Genomic DNA, 22,802 nt, shown 5'->3' on the forward strand with positions numbered 1-22,802 from the left:
AGACATGCCTTGCAGGAGGTTCTAATTAGCTGGGAAGTATTCCCGGGTCATGGACGACCACAAAAACAAAGCTCTGAGGTAATATGTGCGAATGACCGAAGTCAGCTTGTTGTTGGCGGTAGTTGGGAGCCAACTCGGGAGACACAAGATTCCTAGCATCACCCCTGTGTAGTAGGAATGGTGATGTTGTTTCAATTGGATTTTGTTTTTTGTTGTTGTTTTTCATCTCAGCGGGCATACGTACCGGTCAGGACGTCTGTGCAACATTGTGGATGACGACCTAGCCGCGAACTCGGCCTCTTTCGCACGTACCTCTCCCGTTGCGGCTCTTGTCGTACAGGGTCTCCGGCGGGTTTCGATATTACTTCCACCGGACTGTGCGGTCAGCTTGGACCACTCATATTATATCCCATTATATCCCGCCATCTTCCATGTACCCCCACCACTGATCCGCTCACCGCATATCATTAAGTTTCGATTCTCAACACCTCAAAGCTCACTTGCTAGGTCTTTTGGAGAGTGGAGGTTCCGAAGCTCAAGTCGCAGGAGCGCCAAACAAGGAAGCAGATGTGGTGGGATTGCAGAATTACCCCACATGGGCTAGGCCTTTCTTAGACAAATCCTCGATCGTTTTCTCCAAACCTTGTTGTCAGCCCGGCCTGAGTGCCGAGACAGAGAATCAAAGATGAGACCCCCAATCGACTTCCAATGTTTCTAGTGTTGCCACTTGAACGGAAATAGACAGCATAGTAAAACACCGCATTCACCCCAGGACTTCGACAAGCCCGAATGAGGGCGCTCAAGACAAACCGCTGCGCAGTTTAGGGGGTGTCATGTGAAGGCAAATTGATTGGTGGTGTTGGAGACAATAGTTCAGAGACTCAGGGAGGGGATCGCGTGCAACGCCAAGAACCTCCAACCCCAGTCACACGATCGCCCAGAACGGGAACGGCCCCGCAGAGCCAAACCTTGAACTGCAAGTCGCTGCAGAAGTCAAGAACTGCCAGGCGGCATCTCCACTCCACCGTCAAGTGGGTGACCACCTACCCGCCATCGCCATTTTCATTTTTTCACTCTCACGTCAATGCAACTCGTCCGATATTTGAACATTCACAACATATTTTTCTCTCGGTTTATTGGTCAAGACGCTCTGAGTTGTCGGTACACAAACCCAGATAACGAACGATAGTGAAGTAAAAACCACTCAACAATAAACGGGGAGCGGGGAACAAACGGAAACAGAACAAGCCTCTTGGGGGAGGAAAAGCCAGCCGGTCCGAAAAATTGACAGGGCCGTTACAAGGCACGACTGGCTCGGCTGGGAACCTGGAAGCGCAGCCAAGTGGCGTCGGATCCTGCCGTCCATTCCCCAGACTTTGAGTCCCTGAACAGGCCAATCCGAGCGCAGTAAAAACGCAAGAAGCTGAAGGTGGTCGGCGGTTGAGGGTCGGTTGAGGGGTTGCACGCCCATCACAGCCGGCCGCTGATCTCATCGGGGACGCCCCCAGCAGACGGTGACATTGTGCCGATCCCCGACCCTTTCGTGGTTCCTTTCTGTGTCAATGGGTACGGAACGTGATGAAGAGAGCACGAGGAGGGAGAACGAAGTTGGAGTCAACAAACTCAACAAGGACGACCAGGACGACAGTGGCGACGAGAATCACCCGCACAACCTTGAGCATAACTTTTTCGGCGCTCGCTCAATTCGGCCGAACGAGGACCAGGGCATCACCTGCAGTCCGAGCTCGCAGGCCGGCGACGGCCAGGGCCTCAGGCGAATCGAACCCGGTAAGTCACCTGTCCCGCTGGAGACACCTTCTTTCCGTCAAACTGTTTTTGGCTAGGCACCTTTGCCACCGCTTCTCCCCCGGCTCCTTCCTTCCCTTTTGTTGGCCTAAGAAGCCTTTTTTTCTCTCTCCTCCCAATCCTCGATTTCTGGAAGTCTAGCTCTCAATCCCGAGTCTTTTCTGGGTTCTCCTTGTCCGTTCATCCCATTCCGCAATTGCCGAGTCCTCCCCGTCTTAACGGGGCAGAAATAAAACACACGGGCCGCTTCATCACCCTTCCTGCAGCATCCCGGGCGGAAGACAGTCAGGACCCTTACGCAGAGCACAACTCCACTCGCGCACGTCCTGTATTGGGTGTTGTGGTGAAGACACAACAACGGGCCACCGGGCCAAGCATGTGAGGCTGCGCGGTGTTTGCTGGTTGCATGTGCAAGGCGCGAGTCAATGCGCAGATCACTAACGCTTGCTGCACCCTGAGGAAGCAGGTCAAGGTCGACGTAGGCCGAGCTTGGTTAGCGAGACCAACATCCCACTCACCACTTGCACGGCACCGCTGCTGGCCGCCCCGCCCTGCGGTGCATCAACCCCCGCTGTTGCAGCAACAGCAACAGCGGAAGCAGCAGGAGGAACTCCTATAAAAGCGGCCGCCCCAGAGGGGTCACGCGCGACCGCTGCTGGCGACCACCTGCTACGCAGTACCACTACCCGTAACCCTGGCTCTCAACCGTCGTCGTCCACAATGATCTTCTCGGATCTAGTCAGATCGCCCCGGACGACATTCTCTAAATTCCGCAACTCCCTCCCACATGGCGTCCCACCACCACAGGATCTCAACGCCGATCTTGTAATCCGAGACAAGGCTAAGAGTAAGGAGGCCGTGAGGAAGTATCTCGCCGAAAAGGTGCGCAACGATTGGGTCTTTACCTGGCCACCGGTGGAATCTGCTCCGTCTGTGCCAGAGGATCCCGCCCAGGCAACAACAGAGAATGGCGCACAAGAACAGACTGCACCGGTAGCGCTCGTAGCCGGAGCGGACGCCGACAACGCTTTAAGAGACGCGGGAGAGGAGGCAGATTCGGAATCAGACGCCGAATCGGTGTACAGCACCTTGTCAGATGATCCCACCAGCTTCCGGCCCCGGGCAGAGTGGACGTCAGATCTCTCAGACGATGAAGTGGCCCCTCCCTCAGCTTCCCCCTTTCGCTTCGACAGCCCTGAAGCCGTGGGGGAAGCGGTGCACAACACCATTGAGGCCAAGCGAGCGCAGCGAAGGAGAGCCGTAAGGGAGGAGGTGCAATGGAACACCGGGCTGGCGTGTTTCGAAGCTCGCCGCAACGCCTGGACCGGCGCAAAGACGGTTCGGGTAAAACCGAAACCACCGACCCCGGTCTCGCCAACGACGGGGCGCCGCCTGTTTTGGCGGCAGCACAGGACGCAGTCGACTGGCTCTCATTCTGCTGTGCTGATGGCGAGCTCACCATCCAGCGCCGCTTCTCCGGTCTCGTCGACAGCGCCGCGGTCATCTACCACCACAACTTCCGATTCCGACTCCGCCGGAGTTCAGAGGACCACCTCTCAGGAGTCGAACGCCCCCGTCATTCTTTATCCCATTCACACCGTCGTACCAGTTGGGGCCCCTCTACTCCCGCCACAAAACCCCATGCGCGCCTCGATCCAACCTTCTATGTACAGCTCCCTCTACGACAAGGTCGTCGTTCAAAGCCTACAGCCTTCTTGCCCGATCAACCTCAGCGACATGCTAGGCGCCTGTGTCGTTGGTTGGAAGCGTGACGGCGAGTGGCCCCCACGATCCGTGTATCCCGTACCAGCGCCCCTGCCCGCTATCATCCCGCACGCAGAGGCGCTCTCCCTTCGCCAGCGAAAGGCCCAGCAGCAGCGCCACAAGAGCACTGCGTCAAACGCGACAGCCACTTCAGGACGGAGGCTGAGTTTGGTGGGCCTGTTTGGTTCAGGAGGGGGGAGTAAAACGACAGGTGCGTCAGCTACGGCGCAGGAGGTCAAAGATAAGGAAATCAAAGAGAACGCCGCTGGCTCACATTCGCAATCTCACTCAGATGAGGGAGCCGGGTCGGGTGGCGCGCTGCGAAGGAGTCTGCGGAAGGTGTTTTCGCTAGGGCAACACGGTCAGCCGCCGGCGGGCACGCAGCAGGCGGGTGGGGGAAATGAGACTGTGGCCCAGTCGGTTTCGCCAACGAATCCGGCTCCGGCGAAGGAGATTACCGCTGCTAGTTGAGCTGGGCCCAATTTGGGTCGGGATGAGTCCAGATGCTCATGAGCGATCCGGGCTCTATGATTCTGTTTCCTGCAGTCTGTCTTGCTTTCGGTTTCGGGTGGCTTAACGTTGGTCGGAGGGGAAACATATCGCATGTCGTTTTGATACCCCGGTTTGTTTTGCTTTTCCTTGCCCATTTGTGAGTATGAAATGATAATAGGAGATGGGGGGAAAGGGGCGGGTACATTATGGATGAAGTACAAATCAGAGAAGGGTGGTCAAGAGGAGGGGAAAGTGTACTGTATGTACCATGGGAGCTGTGGATGATCAACTCAATCATGTGCTATATGACACGGGTGCGGGAATGAATATATCAGCAGGCGAATATTCATTGAGGCATTTGAGCTCCTTGGAGACTGCTTGCTGTGTTGTGTGTTGCCGACAATATGCTGAAGAAGTCTGATAAAACCTAAACTGCCCAAGGCAACATTATTTCGACCGTGCGGACCGTGCGAGGGGGTTTCAGGGTTATGAGGACGTAAAGAAATCTTGAAGTGCTCGCGATTGCTAGCAAATGTTGAATGTCGTGGGTACGATGTATAAGCCTCTGAGATATGTTTTATCTTGTTGGTTAGCTCGTTTCAACCAAGTACGGCTTCCAACGCTGCGCGAACTTCGAGTTATTGTCAACTGTAAGAGAAGGATGGTCACTTATTACGGGTGAGATCGTTTTGGACATCAAGGCCACTTATTACTTGTATGGTGTATGATTATCGGCGTCGGATTTGCGAGATGGTGGCATGGTGATATTTGCCTGTTTTGTGGGCGTTGGGGGAGAGAACTTCAAAACTGAGGCGCTTCCCTGTCGTGAGAGCTTAGAATTGCTTGAGGGGGAAGCATACATCAAGACATGGATGACATGATAGATATATTTCCTTCTTTCTCCCTATGGTATCCAAAACAACTAGCAAAGCTCCGCACCCATCTCACGCGCCGCAGTAATCTGTCTTCCTAGCGTCCCACGCTTGCCCTTACTTGAAAAAAAGGAAATAGATTCGTCACAGGACGAATCGCACCACGCCGCATTGCATTATATCCATCCCATCTTCGACCTTGCTCTCCTTCCTATGCAAAAGAAAAAACAACAACAACACTGAAATGTACTAAGGAGAAACGGAAACAAGGGGAAGGGGGGTATTTCACATTCCCGTCACGCGCATGGCGAGATATCCCACAGTAACCGTCACCACCAACGCAATCAGACTACTAGGCACACCGACACGGATAAAGTGCTTGACTTGCAGATAGCGCTGACCGGCGGGGTCTTCTTTCATGATGGCGGCTGTTATGTAAAGTTAGTATGGATGGGTCCATGATCTGGAAATGGAATGGTTTAAGGGGGCGGGGGGCGGTTTGGAAGAGAGGGGGGAGGAAGACTTACTCATGTTAGGGAACCCACTCGTGGGCAAGGCCATAGCAGCACTGCACATCAGCACGCCGGCCATGACGAGCAGGTTTGGATGCGGTTCCTCCAGACCCTTGCCGACATCATATACCAACGGGAGAATAATCAGCGCAGCGACGGTATGGCTGATGAAAGTGGCAATCACTAGGATCAGCGCCGAGAAGACGACGAGGATGCCATAGAGGCTGAAGTCCTCCACCCTCGCGGTAATAGCGCGGGCGGCGGTGTGGAGCAGGCCGGAGGAGTTGACAGCTTTGCCGAGCGACAGCCCGCCGGCGGCCAGGATGATGATGGTCCAGGGGAAGTTGTTGAAGTCCTCCTTGGTGAGCACGCCGACGCCGAAGAAGAGGACGATGGGGATGATGGCGATGACGCCCATGTCGCCGAAGACGGCCTCGAGCGAGTGCGATGCGCACCACAGCGCGATGGTGGCTACGGTGACGGCCGAGACGAACCACTGCAGCCCGGTGAAAGGGTCGCGCACGGGGCGGACGGGCACGATGGTGGTGCCGCGGCCTGGGTGGAAGGCGACGAGGAGGAGAAGCCAAATGAGGAGGAGGGAGATGAGGCCGACGGGGATGGCGATGAAGAACCATTGGCCCCAGGTCGGGGCTGGCTGCATGATGCCGATGGCGACGACGTTTTGCGGCGAGGCGATGGGCGAGAGCATGCCGCCGATGTTGGAGGCGAGCGCGATGCCGATGATGACGGCCTTAGACATGGCCGAGCCAGCGGGCAGGTTGCGCAGCATGGGCTCGATGATGCCGAAGCAGAGCACGGGGGCCGCGACGTTGCTGATGAGCATGCTGGCCACGGCGGCCACGCCCATGTTGGCGATGAGTACCGTCTTGGGCCGCGTGCCAGCCTTGCTGAGGACGAAAGTCGCGATGCGCTTGTCGATGCCGCACTTGGAGAGCGCGGCCGCGAGCGTGAAACCACCGAGCAGAAGCATGATGACGGGCGTCCACATGGCGGCGAAGACAGCAGCAGTGGTCGCCTTGGAGTCTAGCCTCTTGTGCGGTTTATCGGCATCCCGGAAGACACGAAGGATCACGCACAGGAAGGGGATGATGAGAGAGGTCACAAACAGGGGGAGCGACTCAGTGGCCCAAAGTAGACTGACGAGTACTAGCATGGCCAGGCAGTTCTGCTGCTCGGGCTTCTCCATGATGGGGACGTAGAGGAGCGAGAAGAAAATGGCGACGATGACGATCAGGGTCAGAGTGGTCGAGGTGAACAGCCAAGCCGGGTACAGGACGCGGCCGAGCGGTGTCGCGATTGCTTTCGTGGGAAGGATGATCTCGTCATCTCCTTGTAGCCGTGTGCGCTGTGGATCGGCGTCTATCCCTAGAAGCGTGTGTCCCAGGCTTGCAGCCTCAGCACGACGCTCCAGTCCGATCAGGTCTCGCCAGACGGTATTCCGCTCCCACACGACGTGCTCTCTCAGATGCGACCTGAGATCGCGGATCGCGGATTCCTCATCGCCATTGGTGATGATGGAGCTGTAGGCTCCGACCATTTGAGAGATCCGCTCTTCCAAGCCCTGGGTGGTGTCGGAACGGAAAGGGTAGGCGCTCGTGACGAAATTGTCCATGTACTTGGCGCGCAGCCGGCGGTCGATAATCTTGTCAAACTTCTTTAGGACCTTGCTGAATCCCGTCCGGTTGAGCTGGATGTAGGATTTGAGTTCGCAGAGCTGGACGTAGAGGTTGATCATCCGTTTCTTCAGCATGATGCCCGAAGAGAACAGGGCGGCCTGCTCGGCGTAATCGTCGTAGCTTATGCTGAGTCGTCGTGAGGACCGTCCAAATTCGGTCGACGCGGTCAGGTCGGTGGAAGCCATCATCGAGTTGCGCAGGTTCCTCCGGCCCGTGGCGCTCCCCGCGCTCCGTACCCTCCTCGCCGTTGTCAGGCCCGTCTCTTCGTCCCCCTCTTCATCATCGCTATCGTCGAGGCCGTCCTCAGTTGACACTTGGCTGCGCGTGCTGCTCCTACGTGCCAACGCCGACCGGCTCCTTTCCACTGCCCCCCTCTCGCTCGCCCGGGTCGGTGGCCGGGGTTCCTCAACCCCCGCTTCGTCTCCGAACTCCTCGGCATCTTTTAGAACGAGGTCGACTTCATCGAACAGCTCGTTCTCCTTTAGAACGTAGAAGGATGTAATCTTTTCGAGTTCGACGTCTAGGGCATGGATAAAGACCAGTTCAGGGTCGTCGTTTTGTATTAGAGGCCGGGACTCGGCATCCCCTGAGGGCTGGTGGACGGCCTTCTCGAGTTGGTATATGCTAGGATGCGAGTCAGCTTCATGGCCTTCGTGATCGCCCCGCCCCCTAATCTGGAAATCTTACAGCTTCTTGAGATTGCTGTAGGCAATGTAGTGGTTGCTCCAGTCCGGGACTGCATTAAACTGGATGCTATGGGAGAACTTCATCTCGTCCTGTTCTTCGAGCCAGCGGCGCTTCGCAGCCCGCTTGACGTCAAGCTTTTCCTGCGCCTCGGCTGCTGCTGCTTCTTCTGCTGTTGCCGCTCTTGTTGCCGTCGGCGCCGACAAGTCCTGCAGCTCGATCTGGTCGCTAGACAGACCGTCGGACGGGTCGTTGGTGGTTCGTGACGGCGACAACGGCGTCGAGTTATCCGAGCTCCCTCCCCTACTGTCGAGGTGATGGCGGCCTGTGATTATTTGTCTGATTGGGGCGCGGCGGGTAGGAGAGGAGACGGCGGGCGCGGGTGGGGGTGAAATTTTCAAGAATTATGCCTCCAGGGCATCTAGTGTGACTCAATAGGAAGAGGTGGACGCCGGCAGGTTGACGATGGTGGAGAGGTTTAGTAGGTAGGCCGGTCGTCAACTGGTTTCCGAATTTCCGTCCTCGAAACGTGGGAACCTGGAACCCACTGTGCCGGCCGCAGCTGTGCTTGCAGGGGCCGTTCGTGCGCCGGTGATCATGTCAATCGATAAGACTCCACTTCTGTGCCACGTTCGTTGGGCGACTCACAGGCTTGGTTCCTCCCTAAAGCAGAGCCTGGAACGGCTTGGCCCTGACCGCTGAGACTTGAGGGTTGGGGGTTCCGGGTGTCAACCCAATCACATTACACGCATTTATTCTCGGTCGACCGTTCTGTCCAAGCACCAACGTCCCCTGTTCCTCCGCTTTGCTTTCACTGGACTTGACCGCCTGAGAGGATGAGAACGATCCATCTTTACCTAACTAATATGATGGTGTGCTTAACCCTGGCTGTGGATGGAATTCCGACATACACGTGTAGTGTACGTTGCGTGGTGCGGACGTAGGGCGAACGCGTAACCAAGAGATTTCACGTGAGTGTTTTGAGGAATTGGGGTGTACGATCTTCAACACGGCTTCGCCCTGTTAGGAAGAACCAACCCGGCCTTGATTCAGAAGACAGCTTAAAAGAAGACACATACCAAGATACTGCAGTTGTTGGAAGAGATAGGAAACCGAACAAAACATAGACACCAGACATGGCTTTCAGACAATAGAGCAGACTCCTTCCACGACTAATACCTGTGCCTGCTGTCAGAAAAGAACGGCTTGGGACTCTTCGTCCAAACTGGGAAGCCAAAACCCGTAGAGGAAACGGACATTCCAACTCAACAGTGTGATGCACCCAGAAACACGAAGTGTGATGAGTCGGCGTCCCAACCTGAGAACGACGGGCTAGCAACCCTAACCCTCGACCCCATGCTCGACAACAGGCCCCAATGCCGTCATGCGTCGGCACTCACAACCAAACACCGAATCACTCCATTTCCACCAAACACCGTCTTCTGGCCGAGCTTCGACACGACGGCCACCGCCATCTCTCCAGCCCCTAATGTACCGATAGCTGCGCCCTGCGCATGACCAACGAGCTGGTCGCCCGCTATGCTCTCCGCATTCACAGCTCGACCCATCATCGAGCTCAAACAACGGGACAAGTCGAAGATCGAGTGCATCCTCGCCTACGGTATGTTTCTAGGTTTGGGTGGGGTGGGAATACGGACGGGTTCTTGGTGGCACCTAACTGACAGCTCATTCCTTAGGCGACCGTGTCTTTGTCGGTCTGAATACCGGGGCTCTGCGCATTTACCGAGTCAACGACCCCCCGACGCCGTCCGATCCAAAATCCACACACAACCGTCCCGTCGATGCCCAGGCTGTTACTGAAACCACCGAGTCCACGCCCAGTACTTCCCAAGATGGCCAGCTGCCCGCGACACCCGCCGCAAAGCCGACCGACCTCTTGCGGGAAGTAGAGAAGTTCTCGACCCGCGCTATCGAGCAGCTGGCCATAATCAAAGAAGCCAGCACACTCGTATCGCTCTCCAACTCCGCCGTCTCCTTCCACGACCTCCAGACATTTGAGCCCATCGAGGCGCCGTTGTCGCGCACCAAATCCGCCTCTACTTTTGCCGTGACGAGCAACATCGTCAACGACCCTGCCACTGGGATACCCGAGATCATCTCACGTCTGGCCGTGTCCGTCAAGCGCCGCTTGCTGCTGTGGTCATGGCACGAGAGCGAGCTGTCGCCTGATGTGACCGAGATTGTGCTGGCTGAGTCCATCCGGTCGATCACTTGGGCGAATGCGACGAAGCTTGTGTGTGGTATGAACAGTGGTTATGTCTTGGTCGATGTGGAGACGAGCGAGGTTGAGGATATCGTAGGCCCCGGGGCCATCGGTGGCACGACAGGTGCGCAAGGGAGGTTTGGGGCGGTCAGTGCTGCTGGGATGGGATACATGGGTCTCGGCGGCTACATGCCCAAACCATTGTCTGCGAAGTTGGCGGAGGGCGAGCTATTGCTGGCCAAAGACATCAACACTCTGTTTATCAACGACGCAGGGAAGGCCATTGAGAAGAAGCAAATCCCGTGGCAAGCAGCACCGGAGTCCATTGGATACAGCTACCCGTACATCCTGGCCCTTCAAGCGCCTGCTAAGGGCAGCCTTGAAGTGAGAAACCCGGATACACTCAGCTTATTACAGACGATCAGTCTCCCGGGAGCATCATCCCTCCATTTTCTACCACCAACCGTCAGCTTGGCATATGCCAAAGGATTCCATGTGTTGAGCGATAGGGCGGTATGGAAAGTGGACGCCACGGACTACGATTCGCAGGTGGATGAGCTCGTCAAGAGCGATAGGCTCGATGAGGCGATCAGTGTTCTGAACATGCTGGAAGATGCTTTACTCAAGAACAAAGCCGAGACCTTGCGGGAGGTCAAAATGCAAAAGGCCGAGTCGCTATTTCGGCAGAAAAAGTACCGAGATTCGATGGACCTCTTCAACGAAGAGGACGTCGGCGCGCCGCCAGAACGAGTTCTCAAATTATTCCCCAAGATTATCGCAGGTGAACTTGGCGTCGATGAGGAAAAGGAAGACGAGTCAGACCAGGAAGGATCCGACAGAAAGGAGAGTAGTGAGCAGGAAGCGAAACCTGATCTCCCAGAGGTTTCCTCACCCACCAAAGCAAGTGCTGGTAGTGGGTTTGCTAAGTACCTTATGGGCGGCGGCCGGAAACCCAACCCCGAAACAGCATCCATCGCGTCGTCCAAGAAGGGATCGGACGACGACGCGGCCAGCATCAAGGCAAAACCGCAAGACGATCAGGCCCAGACTGAAAAGGACCTGATGGCCGCAGTGCTCAGTTTAAACAACTACCTCGCCGGCGCTAGAACACGACTGCAACGCGTCATCGACCCGTCAACAGGCAAACTCAAACAGCGCAAGTCTCAGTCCGGCTCGACGGAAGAAGCCTTCAAGAGGCTACTCCTCTCGTCGGCAGACGAGGGCGACGAACAGCTGGAGCGGGACTTACAGCACACCTTCCGCGCTGTCGACACAACCCTCTTTCGTGCCTTTATGTACTCGCGGCCGAAACTCGCCAGCTCGCTCTTCCGGATCCCCAATTTCTGTGATCCAGACGTCGTTAACGAGCGGCTAGTCGAGCACAACCGCTTCAATGAGCTAGTTGACTTCTTTTATGGCAAGAAGCTGCACCACCAGGCACTAACACTGCTCCGCCGCTTTGGAAGCCCGGACGGACCAGATGAGGCGGCCCCGGGCTTGCATGGTCCACAGCGGACGGTGATGTATCTTCAGGGCCTGCCTCCGGACCTTATCGATGTGATTCTGGAGTTCTCAGAGTGGACGCTTAAGAAGGATCCGAAGTTGGGGATGGAAGTGTTCCTGGCAGACTCGGAGAACGCCGAAACGCTGCCGAGGGACAAGGTGCTGGCTTTCCTCGACAAGATCGATATTGGGCTAGAGATTCAGTACCTGGAGCATATCATCAACGAGTTGGATGACATGACGCCGGATTTCCACGATCGGTTAGTGGAGCTTTTTATTAAGCAACTAACGGACAAGGAGGGCGAACGGAACGAGGAGTGGGAAGCGCTGATGGGGCGTCTCGTGCGGTTCTTGAAAGAGAGTAAGCAGTATGGTTTGGGCAAGGCGAGGGGATTGATTCCAAAGGACGGTAAGCTATGGGTCCGGTTCCTCTGCCCTTACGGGTGAGATGGCAAACTAATAACCTGACTGTGTTAGACCCTCCCTTCTACGAGGCACAGGCCGTCGTGCTGAGCAACATGGGCCAGCACAGACAGGCACTCATGATCTATGTCTTCAAGATGCAAGACTATGCCAAAGCCGAAGAGTATGTCTCCCGGCTCGCATTGATTCACATTACCCCCGTCCCACACTAACCCTTCGTCTAGATACTGCAACCGCATTCACAAAACTCAACAGCTTGAGGAAGCCACTCCCGCTCAAGATGCCAAGTCCCAGGGCGAAGAGACTCTTTCCATCTACCACACCCTCCTCTCCCTCTATCTCACGCCACCTCCCAACCACACCCCCAATCTAGCTCCAGCCCTCGACCTCCTCTCCAAACACGGCTCTCGTCTGCCTGCCACCTCCACCCTCTCCCTAGTCCCGGATTCACTCCCAGTTTCCGAGCTCGAGTCGTACTTCCGCGGACGCATGCGCAGCGCCAACAGCGCCGTCAACGAGACACGTGTGCTCGCAGGACTGCGGGAGACGGCGTTGTTTGCAAGCCAGGCGTTGCTGCACCTAGGCGATGGGATTCCAGGCGGGCAAGGGGGTAGGAATCGACGGGTGGTGATCGGGGAAGAGAGAGTGTGTGGGGTGTGCCATAAGCGGATCGGGGGCAGTGTGGTGGCGGTGTTGCCGGATAATGTGGTGGTGCATTATGGATGTTTGGGGCGGTCGGGTGGGAATGCGAAAGGGGTGGGAGCATTGTCGCCGTCGGCGGAGAGTATGCGGTTGGGATTCGGGCATTGGGGGCGAACTGGTGGGTAATTGATCGATCGGCGACTGGGTCGTTGCTTTTGTTGTTTGCCCTTTTGGCGCAATGTATATCGCATTTCTGCGGATCGGTCGGCGTTCGTGGGAGCGTGTTTAAGACTTTGACAAGGGCGTCTTGAATCGAGATGCATACCCATCGCTTCCAACCCAATGCCTATTCTTCCCACCTTTTACTCGCTCGCTGTTCATGTATTGCCCCATCAGCCACATCCCATTAATCATCCTCCTCCTGAACCTCCTCCCCATAGTTCTCCTCCTCCTTCTCCTCATCCACAACCACAGCCTTCTTCCCCCCCTTCTTCCCCTTCCCTTTCCCGCTTCCACCACCTCCACTCCCATTATCTGCCGCCGCTGCCTCAGCCGCCTCCCGCGCCTTATCCTCTTCCATGCGCGCCGTCAGTTCATGGTTGATTTGGTCCTGGAGCGAGACAACGGCGCCTCGGAGTCGTGAGAGGTAGGCGGTTTTTTGGGCTTGGTCGGAGGATGTAGGTGGGGAGAGCGGAGTGGTCAGGGTAAATGGCGCGCTGGTGGTGGTTTGGTTTGTGTAGGTGGCTTGGAGGGTGGGTTGGGTCGGTTGTGGTGGCTGTTGTTGTTGTTGGGAGGACATTTTGGGGATTTTGGTGGGGTTCGTTTCAGGGAGGGTTGAACAAGTGGCTGAGTTGTTGAGTGGAGGGTTGTCGTCGTGGGGTGGTGAGAGTCGTCGTTTCATGGAATTGTGGCTATGGTTCGGTTGCGTTTGATGCTATATCGGGATGGTGGTGATATTGCCGAGAGCTAGAATTCCCGTGTCGCTGTGGCTTCGTGTATTGAGCCTATACCAGTTCTAATTGGCCGCTAATCTTTCCACTCGTCTCAAAATATATGGAGTGTAACTCTGGGAGCTACACTATCTATGTCGGGAGGTTAGATAGCAGCGAAAAATGCCAGTCCAGATTACAGCCATGAGGACGGTCTGAGCCGCTCGTTCATATCACTCACCTAATCTATATACCAACGGGCGACTGGAGGCAATGAAGGTCAAGGAAGCATGTAGTTGTAATCAAGAGCGAGCCAAGGCTGGTACTGTAGAATCCCGCCTATTTGCTTGCAGAGAAAGATTTACCATATTACTCTCCCTTTACTATGGTGATTCTCTTGTTGCCCCTCTTCTCCGCCTTTAGCACTAGCGCCAAGATCCACCGGCTCGAACTGCGGTCCGGCCGTGAGCAGACCCCGCCCGGCCCTGGTGCTCAACCTTCGGCAGGCGCCCCACCGCCGATTTCATCTGTCGCAGGCCCACAGATTGGATGCTCTCACGGCAGTCTAAACATTGGCTTGATTCTCTCACAAGTTTAAGGGGCTTTTGCGGGCCCTTCTTACTTCCACCGACAGTCACCGCCTCACCCATCTCGTTCTCGGTTGGCGACGCTCGAACATCCGGCATCTCGACGTCGTCCTCAGCAGGCATAGCGCGGAGTGTCTGGGCTTTCCCCTTTACATTATTTCTGCCCACGAGTTTTGTCTAGCGTACACGTGTTAAAGACTCCAATTGCGGTGTGTAGGAACCTGAAGGAAGGAAAACAGGAAGGAAAAAAAGGGGGACAGAAATCCCGAGTCGTTCCATGAGCGTGTGATTGCAGATCAGTTTGACAACTACTAGTGTAATCTGGAACTGCCGGTCCCATACCAACGCCAACTCACCCTCACATTCCAAATAGGCAGATGATATAAGGGCGCCTCAGCCTCGGCAAGCAATAGCACTGAGGTCCCTCCAAGCGATCACACAACGTCGCCGGCCCTTGAGATTTGAGATCTTCATGCAACCCAAGGCAAATCGTTCGAACTAAGAAGGCCCCCTTTCCAAATCTGCTCCCGCATGCTGGTCAGCTCCCACTTCCTTCAACTATCATCCGGCTCCCGCCACCAGTCATGCGCAAGAATCTCGTCAGCACTCGGTCTGTCCCGGGGGTCCAACTTCATGAACCAGCCGATGAAGTCTTTGTCGTTTTTGCAGATCTCCCTCTCAGAAAGCAGGTGGAACGGTTTCCTGCTATTCACGAGATTCTCCATCAACCACATCACCACTTCGATTGTGTCTTGATCCGCGATTTCGGCATACTTGACCGGGAAAGGCCCAAAGAACTGAACTTGCCGCTTTAGAACCTCGAATTCGTATTCGGGATCGTCAAACTTGAAAGGAACACCTGGGGGGTCGAAGATGTTGAAATAATCGCCGTAAATCAGGCTGATGGGCTTCGTAACGTCAACGGGTACTGAATGAAAGAGGAAGTGCGCTATTACCATCGTGCCAAACGACCAGATGTCCGTCTTCGTATCCCAGGGCTGCACCAGATAGCTGCCCCAATGGGAGCACCTTCTCGCGCGTATTTGTGGTCCTCTGGGTACGAGCTGCCCATGTCTGCCAACTGGACGTCCGTGAAGCGGTTTTCGCTGTCATCAGAGCGGTAGTTGACCAGGACATTGTCTGGCTTGACATCTGTCGCCGAATACCGTGATTAGCGACTGAGAATGCTTCCTTGGGATGGTTTCGTATCACATCATGCCTGCATGGACAAACCCGTCGTTATGCATAACCTGCAAGGCCTCCAACACCCTCCTCGACACGTACTTCAATTCCTTTCGGTTCAGAGTCTTTTCGCCAGATGCTTGCCAGAGGTGGCTTTCCAAATGTCGCAAAACAATTGTCGTTGGTTCGGGCAGCTCAACGATCTCGTCCAGCAACGGCCGGATGTAAGGGGATTGGCCGTTGAAGCGACGGAGAACATCCCGCTCGTTGGTCACTCTGAAGTGACCTTTGACGCTCTTGATCACCACGAGTTCCTGCGCGTGGTTCCTAATATATTACCCATCGGCGGCGCTCGAGATCAGCATCTGACGGCGAAACAACCTACGTTGCAAGGCACACTATATTTTGCAGCTGCTTTGTGATCACACATTGACCAGCACTGCCCCGCAACACCTGACCGAGTTGGAATAAACCGGACATTGTATGTACGCGCTTGACGGAGGTTGAGTGAAGATCGTGCGCAGAGGAAATCTGGGAGGACATTGTTCTGGTTTCAGAATCCAGATCCAACCCAGCTGAGCTTGTGTGGTTGGTTGGCCACTCGCAATGCGTCTCATTACAACAAAGACGCTCACCTACGATCGGGTCGTGTGAGAGCCGAGTGCCCCGCAGAGCGGAATTTGGTGGACTGCGGGGTTGTGAGCTTCAATTGCCCCTCACCCCTGTCGATTGGCGGATGCTGGAGCATTTCCTTCCAGTGGGGCCCACGCCAACAAACAGTGGAGGGCGCAGCGGCTGCAACACTCTTGGGGGCCAAGCAACCCACCCAGAGGCACGTCGTCCAACACTTCCAGGTTTGGTGCGTTTGCAGATTGAACCTCCAACCTTCAAGATATCAGATATACATATTTTTTGCAGATTTCTATCAGCTTCCCGCATCCCTCGCTTGACGACTTTGCTTCTCATTGCTCCACGACTCTCCTTACCCTAGCACCCGACAGCATGGCGTCTTAACCGATGCTCTGCTGTTCCCTGCAACACCCCCGAATGCGGTCCGCCGAGCCACGATGTGATACACCTCCCCCCTCGTTCCGATCATCGACCTGAACACGGCCCGATGCAGCCCACAAGACCCACGCCGAGGGCGCCAGGGAGCTTCTCGCCCCTGCCTGCTAGCAACAACAATAACACCCACAATCAGACCTCGGCAAGTGCCACCGATCTTTCGCGCACAACGGGGAGACAGACTCGGCAAGACTCGCTGTCGAGCGACGAGCCCGCGCCCTTGAACATTGTCAAGACGCGCAATCCCGCTGCGCCATCGCCGACGCCCATCTACGCTAGCTTTACCTCGGGCACAAACACCAACGCCAGCAGCAGTACTGCTAGCCTACAGAATTTCTCGCGACCAACTGTCTCGACTGCGGTATCGGCCGCTCGGTCCGTCGCGGGCGCACAATCACCCACGGACGGGCTCCCACGCAACGGCCCGTCGCCTCTCACGCTCCCTCCCGCGCACTCGTCTCCGGTGACACCAACCTATTCCTCCGCCCGTGGGGTCAGCCACTCGCGCAAGCACTCGCAGAACGCCGGCCTGTTCGAGCCCACTCTACCGTCCACAAGCACGTCCAACCTGTCGCACGTCGGCCTTCCGAACCACTCCCCGAAACGTATGCCGGCTGCCCACCGAGAGATGTCAGCGAGCCAGATCGCTGCGCAAGCCGCCGTGATGCAGCATCAAAATCAGCAGCAGCAGCAGCAGCAGCAGCAGCAGCAGCAGCAGGCGCAACAGCAGGCGCAACAAGCACAACATGCGCAGCATGCGCGACAACGGTCACAGACTGCGCCGGGGCCTCCTGGGGAGGATCCGCCGCCGAACAAACGGAACAGTGGAACTTCGATGCCCTTGAACCCGCCGATGTTGAGCCTGACAGAGGCCAGCGTGCCCCGAGACAATGCCTTTGGGGGCCAAACATATCATAACGGTCTCGTTGGGAACCACACATTGGCCGCAACGGCCGCCGCCAATATGGTCTTCCCAAGGTCTGCGCAAGCATCTCCCGCGGTCCCCCCGCAAGCGTTCAGCCCGCAGCCACCCCCTCCGCCCCCCGCGTCCGAGAAGCCCACCAAACCGGAGAAATCCAAGGTTAAGCTCTTCTCACGACAAGTCAAGATTGGTAGCAGCAAAAACGACAGCAATAAAGACAAACCGCTTCCCAGCCCGGGAAAGGTCGGCCATGCCTTCGCCAACCTACAACGAGGAAACTTCAGCACGACAAGCCTCGACTCTACCGCTCAGGCATCGTTCTACACGCTACCTAACTCGTCGGCCGCGACGATACGACCTGCTGATATGCCGGCGGAAAAGGAGGGCAAGGAGGGGAAAGAGAAGGAGAAGCGGCATCACTTTTTGTCGAGGCAAAAGCACAAGCTTAAGGATGACCGCCATCTCCCGCTTTCTTCCGCCATGAGCAACTCGCGGCCAACCGACCCGAGTGCCCCAAACAGCCTCTACAGTTTCAACCTACCACAGAGCCCGGGTCCTAGCACCACGAGCTTCAAGTCCGCGCTTGACTTGCGGCATGGTGGCCGAGCGTTCCGTGAGAAAAGGAAGGAAGAAAAGTCGTTCGACGAAGCGGCGAGTACGGTTGCCGCCAGCGAGTGGCCGGGCTCGAGCAGCGTGACGTCGGGGTCTAACACCATGGCCTCGACGCTATATCTTAACGAACCTTTCGACGGCCACAAGTACGGCTTAAACAACATGACTCACGATGACGCCTGGCCATTTTTGAAGGCCAAACTGCTCGTGGTCTTTGAGGCTGAGGATCTACGTTTACCGGTGGAGGACTTGAACCGCGTGGTCACCATGCACATTCAATACTGCCTCGCTCGGCGCAGCCCCAATATCATTCTCGACGATCTAAGGGAGCTGCTATCCACCGGCTTTTCCAGTCTCGACCACACCCTTCGCAAAACGCCGGAAGATAGGCTGATTCCGGCGCTGGTAGAGCTGTGGATCTTCACGTTCACGAGTATCCTTCCATACATGCAGGCCGTATTCTTGCCTCTGGACTTGGAGTTCTCCGGCCACGGGCCCCTCATGACCTCGGAACAGGCTCGTGACTTTTGGGGCGGTATTCCTGCGACGACCTCCACTAAATCAGATCATTCCACCTCGACCACACAGAGACCAGGCCGCAGCTACAGCGTGACTGTCTCGCCAGCAGCCTCCATCCTTGAAGTGCGCCGTTTCGTCCTTCTCGCGTTCCGTGACATCGTTATCCTCCCGCGCTACGACACTCTTAAGACCATGTTCTCGCGCCTCTCGCTCGAGTTCCTCCCTCAGTCCCTCGCGTCCATGGCACTCGGGTCTCCGCCCCTCCCGATCCCTTCTCCCGGCTACCACAATCAAAACATCAACCAGCAACTCTCCGGCTCGCCCTCTGATCACTACACGTCCACCAGCCTACCCTCCGCGTTTGGTCAGTACCGCCCCGGAACCGCCGCCTCCATCGACCCCTCTGTCGCCAGCTACAACAGCACCGGCAGCACCCTCCTCGGTGGCGACAGCTCCGGCAGCGGCAACCGCAGCCGCGCCATCAGCAACGTCTCCTTCGGCAGCGATAGCGCCGCGCACCAGGCCCTGCGGCCCTTCGCCCCAGGAAGCAGCAACAGCAACACAGGCTTCTTCCAGCAACAACACCACAACACCACAGCCGCTACCTCCGCCCTCAACCTCGCTCTAACCACCACCATCTCCAATAACACAAACAACACCGCCACGAGCTATGCCGGTAGCAGCTTCCGCGACCGCGACCAAAACGTCGAGGACTCCAAGCAAGTCACCGACATGGTCGGCCGCATGCTGCAATGCATGAGCGTGCTTGCCTCCGTCGGCGTAGCCGGTTCGTCTTCTTGTTCCTCCTCCGCTGACGCGACTACACCGACCCCCGGCAACACCAACACCGGCACCCCCAACCCCAACAGCAGCGTTGGCGATCTTACTAGCACACCCTCACTCGGCGGCGGCGGCGGCGGTTGTGACGAAGAAGAAGGCAACAGGATGGTAGAGGAGCTGAATAAACTCCTCAAACTCAACTGGCTGGGCCGTGGGCGGACGGGGAGAAACAGGAGGGGTCTGGTCGGTGCGAGGGCGAATAACAATAACAATAGCAATGCGGTGGGAGGAATGAATAAACGCGGCGGGTTTGGACACGGATTGGGCAGTGGAAGTGGGAGTGGGAGTGTGATTGGGGGGTTGGCGTCGTCGTCCATGATGAGGCCGCCTTCGCTTCCACCACCGCCTGTGCCGGGGTCTTCGGGGTCGGGCGCGTCGGGGCCGGGCGCGTCGGGGAGTTTGAGTGGGGGGATTAGGAGTGTGATGGAGGAGGGGATGGTGGTGTGATTTTATTGGGTCTATAAAAATGGTGGCGTTGTTTGGTGTTTTGGGGTGGGTTGTGATGCTGGATCGGGTGGGCAGACAGAGGGAGAGATGGGTTCTTGTTTTGGGGCGTGCTGTTATTTTATTTTACCTTTGGTGTTGGGGGGGATGGGTATTTCAAGGTTGGGTGTTTTCAACTGTGTTGGTTCGGTTTGGGACTGGTTTGGTATCCAATGCTGGGTTGGTGGTGTAGACGGGACGGGGGCAGACGACATGAAGTGGCAGTGACTTGTGGTATGCCGTGAAATTGGGTAGAGGGGTCAAGGGGGACGGATGGGGGGTTAAGGAAGGCGTTGGTAAATGACGAGGTCGGTCTGCTTTGCGTTGGGTATATTTTTACTGTAGCCTACGCGTAGGATGTGGAGGCATGTCTGAGATATTATAGCCAAAATTGAAGTATACATGTCACAAAACAGATTGGCAACGATGAGGTGTTGAACTGTTTGCACTTTGGATGTGGTATATGACCTGGTGTTACGAACGACTCGATTGTGGATGGCGAGACTTATGAGATGAGGAATGAAGAGGGCAAGACCTCCCGAAACGGTGTCCGCCAGAAACAAAGGCGGCAAACCACCCGTGATTTGGCAGGCTACGATGTTGATAGAAGCGCACCAAACCATCATTCGGGGGCTCTGGGCAATAGAGATGTTACACATGACAGAGGACGCGAAGCGAGAGCAGAGCGTAGATGCGAAGATTGAAAAATTATATTCAAGTTTGCTAAACTGACTACCATCTCGATAAACCCATCCAGGATGTCAAGTCTAACTTTGTTACGCTACTACTGAACCAGAATGTTAGCCATTGGTTCCAGACACTCATCATGAAAGAACACAAGAGTAGTTGAAGGTCCGTCAGACATCCAAGGAAGGATTCGCTCTCATTTATCCCAGAAAGGCTCTTTAGGGACTCGAGTGGAAACTGCGAATGTAGGGAAAATTTTCATCATCCGGAGGAGGGGGAGGGCAGGAAAAGAAAAATCGTGGACTAACCTGGTGCTTACTGTTGTGATGCTTGCTAAAGGGTTAGTAGACAACATAAAAAAGAGATGCACATGGTCCAGTGGCCAGGCAGGCGCCTGGAACCGCTTGCGAAGAGAAGATTTTTCCACTGTTGGCGGGTTAGCGGCTGATGTTTCTGAACCCCCGAGCGAGGGAGACAAATGGAAGAGATCCTTCATCTCCATCACAGGCAAGGAAGACATCGAGACGTCTTCTGCCGTGTTGTCAGACAAAAATACTGGCAAGTAACAGGCCCCTCCCGGAGGAGGGAAGCCCGAGACAATGATTTCTCGCTCATGGTCGATTCAGCAGGAGAAAAGAAGACATGATTGAAGTTGTCATCATTCGATGGCCCGAGGCGTGGCCGATGGAGAAGAACGGGAGTTGAAAAATAGAGAAAAGAAAAAAAAGTTGGCCTACCTTCGTTTGGCAGTTTGTGTTGCTTTGTTCCTGCAGCCGGAACGCCAAACCGACCTTTCACGATGCACTCTCTCCCTCGGCAGAAGAGAAAAAAAGCATTGGGAGAATGCAGGATTTGGCGGCGAGCCACAAACTTCGCAGTCGCATGCAAAAATTTGCCGAGGGAGGAAGCGTTCGTCGAAATGGTTGAGGAGGCGGTGGTGAGGAAGAAGAAATTCTCGTCGGCTTGCTGCATCGCGTTGAAATACTTTGGCGCGGTGATAGCGATAAGAAAATTTCGGCGGGACCGCCACGTGACGAGTAACGTGCCGATTAGGAAGCGGGGCCCACGAGACCCGCAGCAGCGGGGCAGATTGTGCTGCTTCCACCAACCAGCAACGTTGAATGTGACCGTCTTCAAACTTCGCGCTATCCTATTGGCTACCTCCCGTTCGAACTCCCGAACCGACGGGAGAGCGACAATCCCCGCGGCTTCCTCGCGATCAATCGGCGCAGAGGGAACATGCGAAGGAAATAACGATGAAGAGTCAACTCTCCAAACGCTACTCCTGTATTTCAATACGATGCGTTTGTCGCGGCCCGGGCCCAGCTGCTAGCTTCGCGTTTGGGGAAGCAACCCGAGTTTTGCAGAACCAGTCCTGAAGGTGGCACGGACCTGAGGAGCTTTCCTAATCAGCCCGCAGACCCTCCATCTGCTCATTCTCAAAACCGCTCCGATCCCGTTCCCCCCAGGCCCAGACGAGCCATTCCCTGCCAAGCCCATCGACGAGCATTCGACGCCTCATCCGGCTCCTCGTCCCTCTCATCCCGTGACGGGTCTTCGTCAGGAAATCGTGTAAAAAAAGAGCGAGGAAGGGGAAATCTCCATAAACGACACGAATACCCGACGTGACTTTCATCCGCTTTTTTATTTTCTTCTCTTGCGACAAACCAGCGCTCTGAGTTTTCAGTGGGCCACTGCACGGGGCTTTAAAGCTTTAACACTTCTTGCCGGGGTGAGCGACCCCAATTTTCATTCGGGCGAGCACGCTGGAACCGCCAAAAGCCAGTCCCTCCTCGCTCTTTTTGCGTGGTGCCTCCGGTACCTTAATCTTGCCAATCCCAACCCCCCGTCCGCCAAAACTCCACAACCCACCTCCCACCGCGACACGTCGTTGCCGCACCCGTCGATCTCGCCCCAACGACCGCCCAACTCTTCACACGCTACACGGTCGCCTACACCTATCGCGCATCGCTTTTCGCTCCGCCACGGCTGCCGCTGACGTCGCCAAAGTTTTTGTTGTCCGTCCCGTCCCGTTGGGACCGTCGCATTACCCGCGACTGGTCATCTGCACCCTCACGTCTCGCGACTTTGTCCCATACACAACCCTCTGAACAACAAGCAAACGCCACAACCACAATCATCTTTCGCTTCGAAGATTGTGGGCATCCGACGCTCCCGGGCGATTACGCGACCCTTATTTTTTGGATCGCGCATTTCCCGCATCCCAACACACGGCTAAACCTCGCATCGCACTGTTGCACCACTTCTCCGTCCGCACTTGTATGCGGTAGACCAGACGACGTTGGGATCCATATCCACCCGGTGGAAAATCGGGAGCTTTGGAGATGATGGCAAGT

At 56.0% G+C, this 22,802-nt stretch overlaps 6 protein-coding genes across 6 annotated transcripts; 3 read left to right on the top strand and 3 right to left on the bottom strand.

Annotated features, from left to right (window-relative positions):
• Nucleotides 1-2,517: 2,517 nt before the first annotated feature.
• On the top strand, nt 2,518-4,041 carry C8A04DRAFT_14549 (uncharacterized protein; the record flags this gene model as incomplete). Its single annotated transcript, XM_062778144.1, has 1 exon — nt 2,518-4,041. A coding segment is annotated over one exon (1,524 nt), but the record flags the coding sequence as incomplete, so codon positions are not given.
• A 1,178-nt stretch (nt 4,042-5,219) lies between these two features.
• On the bottom strand, nt 5,220-8,426 carry C8A04DRAFT_39526 (uncharacterized protein; the record flags this gene model as incomplete). Its single annotated transcript, XM_062784622.1, has 4 exons — nt 5,220-5,362; nt 5,462-7,767; nt 7,831-8,010; nt 8,365-8,426. 4 exons carry the CDS (start codon nt 8,424-8,426, stop codon nt 5,220-5,222), a joined length of 2,691 nt encoding a protein of 896 aa, XP_062634265.1.
• Nucleotides 8,427-9,366: 940 nt separating this feature from the next.
• On the top strand, nt 9,367-12,805 carry C8A04DRAFT_31557 (uncharacterized protein; the record flags this gene model as incomplete). Its single annotated transcript, XM_062781790.1, has 4 exons — nt 9,367-9,448; nt 9,525-11,963; nt 12,032-12,140; nt 12,202-12,805. 4 exons carry the CDS (start codon nt 9,367-9,369, stop codon nt 12,803-12,805), a joined length of 3,234 nt encoding a protein of 1,077 aa, XP_062634266.1.
• Nucleotides 12,806-13,025: 220 nt separating this feature from the next.
• Nucleotides 13,026-13,418, bottom strand: C8A04DRAFT_31558 (uncharacterized protein; the record flags this gene model as incomplete). The annotated part of the gene is made up of 1 exon (XM_062781791.1): nt 13,026-13,418. One exon carries the CDS (start codon nt 13,416-13,418, stop codon nt 13,026-13,028), a length of 393 nt encoding a protein of 130 aa, XP_062634267.1.
• Nucleotides 13,419-14,689: 1,271 nt separating this feature from the next.
• Nucleotides 14,690-15,797, bottom strand: C8A04DRAFT_39528 (kinase-like domain-containing protein; the record flags this gene model as incomplete). The annotated part of the gene is made up of 4 exons (XM_062784623.1): nt 14,690-15,035; nt 15,140-15,287; nt 15,355-15,644; nt 15,703-15,797. 4 exons carry the CDS (start codon nt 15,795-15,797, stop codon nt 14,690-14,692), a joined length of 879 nt encoding a protein of 292 aa, XP_062634268.1.
• Nucleotides 15,798-16,434: 637 nt separating this feature from the next.
• On the top strand, nt 16,435-20,667 carry C8A04DRAFT_39529 (HbrB-like-domain-containing protein; the record flags this gene model as incomplete). The annotated part of the gene is made up of 4 exons (XM_062784624.1): nt 16,435-16,528; nt 16,574-16,987; nt 17,018-19,497; nt 20,605-20,667. The coding sequence occupies 4 exons, from the start codon at nt 16,435-16,437 to the stop codon at nt 20,665-20,667; spliced, it is 3,051 nt and encodes a 1,016-aa protein (XP_062634269.1).
• Between the last annotated feature and the right edge of the window lie 2,135 nt (nt 20,668-22,802).

The sequence above is a fragment of the Dichotomopilus funicola genome (assembly GCF_033296635.1).
Source record: "Dichotomopilus funicola strain CBS 141.50 unplaced genomic scaffold C8A04scaffold_68, whole genome shotgun sequence".
NCBI classification, from domain to species: domain Eukaryota; kingdom Fungi; phylum Ascomycota; class Sordariomycetes; order Sordariales; family Chaetomiaceae; genus Dichotomopilus; species Dichotomopilus funicola.